Raw genomic sequence first — 3277 nt, 5'->3', positions numbered from 1 at the left:
TAACTAGCACAATAGAATATCCTTCACAACGTTAAGTTGAGATTTGTCTGTTGAATAAAATTAGTTTTTTCTAAAGCTGGTTTAAAAAAATTTTTGGCAGAATTCTGTTTTTTTTTTTATTTAGTTTTAAATTTTCCCACAAAACCTAAAAGCTCAAATGATCTAAAAATATTGGCACATTTTTCTGATTTGAGTTTCTTTGATACAATGATTCAGCAAAATAATAAACACTGCCAGTAACTTTCACAATTCGTTTTGACAGCCAAAAATGGTTAAATACATTAGATATTATTCCAGGATAGCTACTGTTTAACTAAAATATACTATCCATAATACTACAAGTGTTGGGACTTAATAAAATAAAATGGGAATCGCTGGTTCGCGAGTCAATAAAGGAGTCATTTGGGTTCATCCAACAAACACGGATTCATCGTATATAAAAGACGATTGTTTAAAGATATACTAAGTACATTGATTCTAGTAGACATATAAATGATTGATAACGTATTTACTGAAACAAAAATTACTTACCGACGACAATTTTCAAAAACAAATCCAGATTTATGAGGGAAAGATACGAGAGTCGAAGCCATTTTCACCGAATGATGATATTACCGGAAGTTAGCTATTCCTGTCGCCGCAGTTTCCGGAAGTGTGTATTTTTGTTGCTGCAGCTTCCGGTTTAATTCTTCAACCCCAGACAAAGAAAGTGTCTAGATCGGGTTGGATTTTATCCGTTTCGGTTTCGCTACGACAACCTTTCAACGGATTTAATATTTATAGTTTTGAATATGTATTTAATACAAGCTTCATCAGTTACAGACCTTTGTCTCGTCGCCCCCTAACTCTGAGGAAAGAAAAATCAATAAATACCGGTTGGTGGTCTCATGGGTAGAGACATAATTAGACAGCCACATTGAACATCCTGGGCAGGGTTCAATCCTACCCAGGGCCTACATTAAGGTATCTTTCGTCCAACCCATGCTAGCATGGAAAGCGGACGTTAAACGATGATGATGATGATGACTGGGACCTGGCTATTCACCGTCATGTTTCCAAATCCTATACTACTGATTTCCTCTGCAAAGTAGGGATAACGGAGCCCCGTCGGAGAAATGAGCTCCGCGAGGTGCAGTGGCTGCTGTAGCGAGTCTCGCTGGCATTTCTCTGGAGCAACACCATCGCGGATATTATACTAGGGCGCGGCTCATCGTCTCTTCATCCTCCATTTGCTGCATTACCCCCCCCCCCCTCCTCCTCCCTATTTTTTCTTCTCTCTCTCTTTTTTTACCTGTTTTCTTTGTATTAAAATGGTAAAATTAAAATTAAAGAAATAATGGAATTATTATTATTATTCTTTTTAATTCATGGTCGCAATAGATTGCCAATTGGAATCACATTAGATGAGATACAAATTGCCCTATGTAAAACAACTTTTACATGGCTACTGCACCAGTTGGAAACAACATCCAAATCTCCCTCAAAACATACGCTATTTCCTCAATCTTAGATACACGATGTCTTTAAGAAAAACGGGTTGTCTCTGCTGGAACGTCTTAGGTCATATGTCTAGTGCGTCAGATCTATCCTGGAATTAAAATATATACTGAGAATGAACTTCCCCTAAACACATGCTTTTATGATTGCTTCTTTTCTTATTTTCCTGAAATCACTGCATTTCTCTAACCTTATATTCATCAGCTCCCAAGCCTATCAATAAACAATTTGATTGAAAGTAGCATTTAATATATCTACCATCTCTCGGACACCAACGATATGATATAGTGGTGGCGAGAGCCTTCTATTTTGTTTCTCGACCTGCTAGAAATACTAACCCATTTTCCCTAAAACCACACCCTACCAGCTTAAAACAAGGGATACAATGGATAATGTTGTGGGCTGGGGTTTTGTTGCTGCATATTTCACAGCCGGATGCATAAATATATTTTACTTTCAAATAAACAACAAAGTGATTATTTGTACGGCTCCTGATCATCAAAACATCTGCAAAGTGCAACAACACAGAATTTATTAATGCGTGAATAATTTAGGTAGATTTATGGCAATTATGCAGGTTGTGCTTGGATTTGTTAGCAAAAACGTCTGTGGAATACTCAAGCACAACCCGTGGAGAATGAACATTAAATGATGATGATGCAAATACAAGTTCAGCTGATTAACCACCATTAAACCCAACAGAGAGGATCTTCCTTATTGGGTCATCAAAGATTATATGGTTTAGTCTGGGTCAGCCTTGATTATAGTGTTTTGCCAGGTCAGCCTTGAGTAAGCAGGTCTATCATCAAAACCACTCCATATTTGAGAGAGATTTAGATGCTATTCTCAGTAGAGTGACCATGGAAAGGATCTCAAATATGAACTGTATGTATGATGTAAATACGAGACATATATCTACAGGGTGTCCACAAAGTTTGGGTACATGGAGTAAATAAAATCACAACATAAACAATTAAATATAAGAAATAATAATTTCTTAAGGTATGTGTTAATCCCCATGTACCCAGACTTTGTGGACACCCTGTATAATGCCACAAGTACATGCAGTTGGTCTATGATTCATCACTAGATGCTGTATGTCTGTCATCAACTTGTAACAGAAATTGTTATCTAAGCTGTTGCCAACCAATATCATGTAATACCAGCTGTGTGTGTGTGAGTTGCAGCATGGGAGAACTCGACAAATGGCAAAATGTGTTAGAATCATTGATTAGTCTGTTTCACATTTAGTTTTGTGAAGGTTAATTACCTTAACCCTTTAGCATTCACATTTTCTGTCAAAAGGCAAATTTATCCGGCTGTAAAAATATAGTCTCCCACAAAATACATCTTATCCTTGCTAGCACTGGAAAATAAATGTAAAACAGCAAAATCCAAATGTTAGAACGTATTGTGGTTCTAATTATTACAAAGGTGAACAAGATCCAACCAAGTCAAACACTGTTGATCTTTGCTTGCAAACCAGTATGTTCCGTCTTGGGAAAATTATTTTGGAGTAAAACTAATTATACGCATTTGTGTTTATACAGAATTAATATCATCCACATTTTATTCATACCAATGAGACACTGACACAAGAAATACAGCAAATGTTGAGTATTTTTTATATATGGATATTTCTTGGAATTTCTAATTAAAGATTACAAACATATATATATATATATATATATATATATATATACATATACATACATACCATAAATACTGAAATGGAACTTATTGGTGTCATAGTTTTGGAATAATACATATAAAAATATAA

At 35.6% G+C, this 3277-nt stretch overlaps 1 protein-coding gene across 1 annotated transcript in view; it reads right to left on the bottom strand.

Moving 5' to 3' along the window:
- Nucleotides 1–684, bottom strand: part of LOC106882232 (proteasome subunit beta type-7) — a 9145-nt gene extending 8461 nt beyond the window's left edge. The window contains exon 1 of the mRNA XM_014932836.2: nt 532–684. Coding sequence (XP_014788322.1) covers nt 532–593 — 62 coding nt within the window. The 5' untranslated portion in view covers nt 594–684. The remainder of the gene's footprint in view (nt 1–531) is intronic.
- Nucleotides 685–3277: the final 2593 nt, after the last annotated feature.

Source organism: Octopus bimaculoides, chromosome 24 (assembly GCF_001194135.2).
Source record: "Octopus bimaculoides isolate UCB-OBI-ISO-001 chromosome 24, ASM119413v2, whole genome shotgun sequence".
Lineage (NCBI taxonomy): Eukaryota > Metazoa > Mollusca > Cephalopoda > Octopoda > Octopodidae > Octopus > Octopus bimaculoides.
The sequence above is the reverse complement of the archived record's forward strand: the minus strand, read 5'-3'. Positions and strand labels throughout refer to the sequence as shown.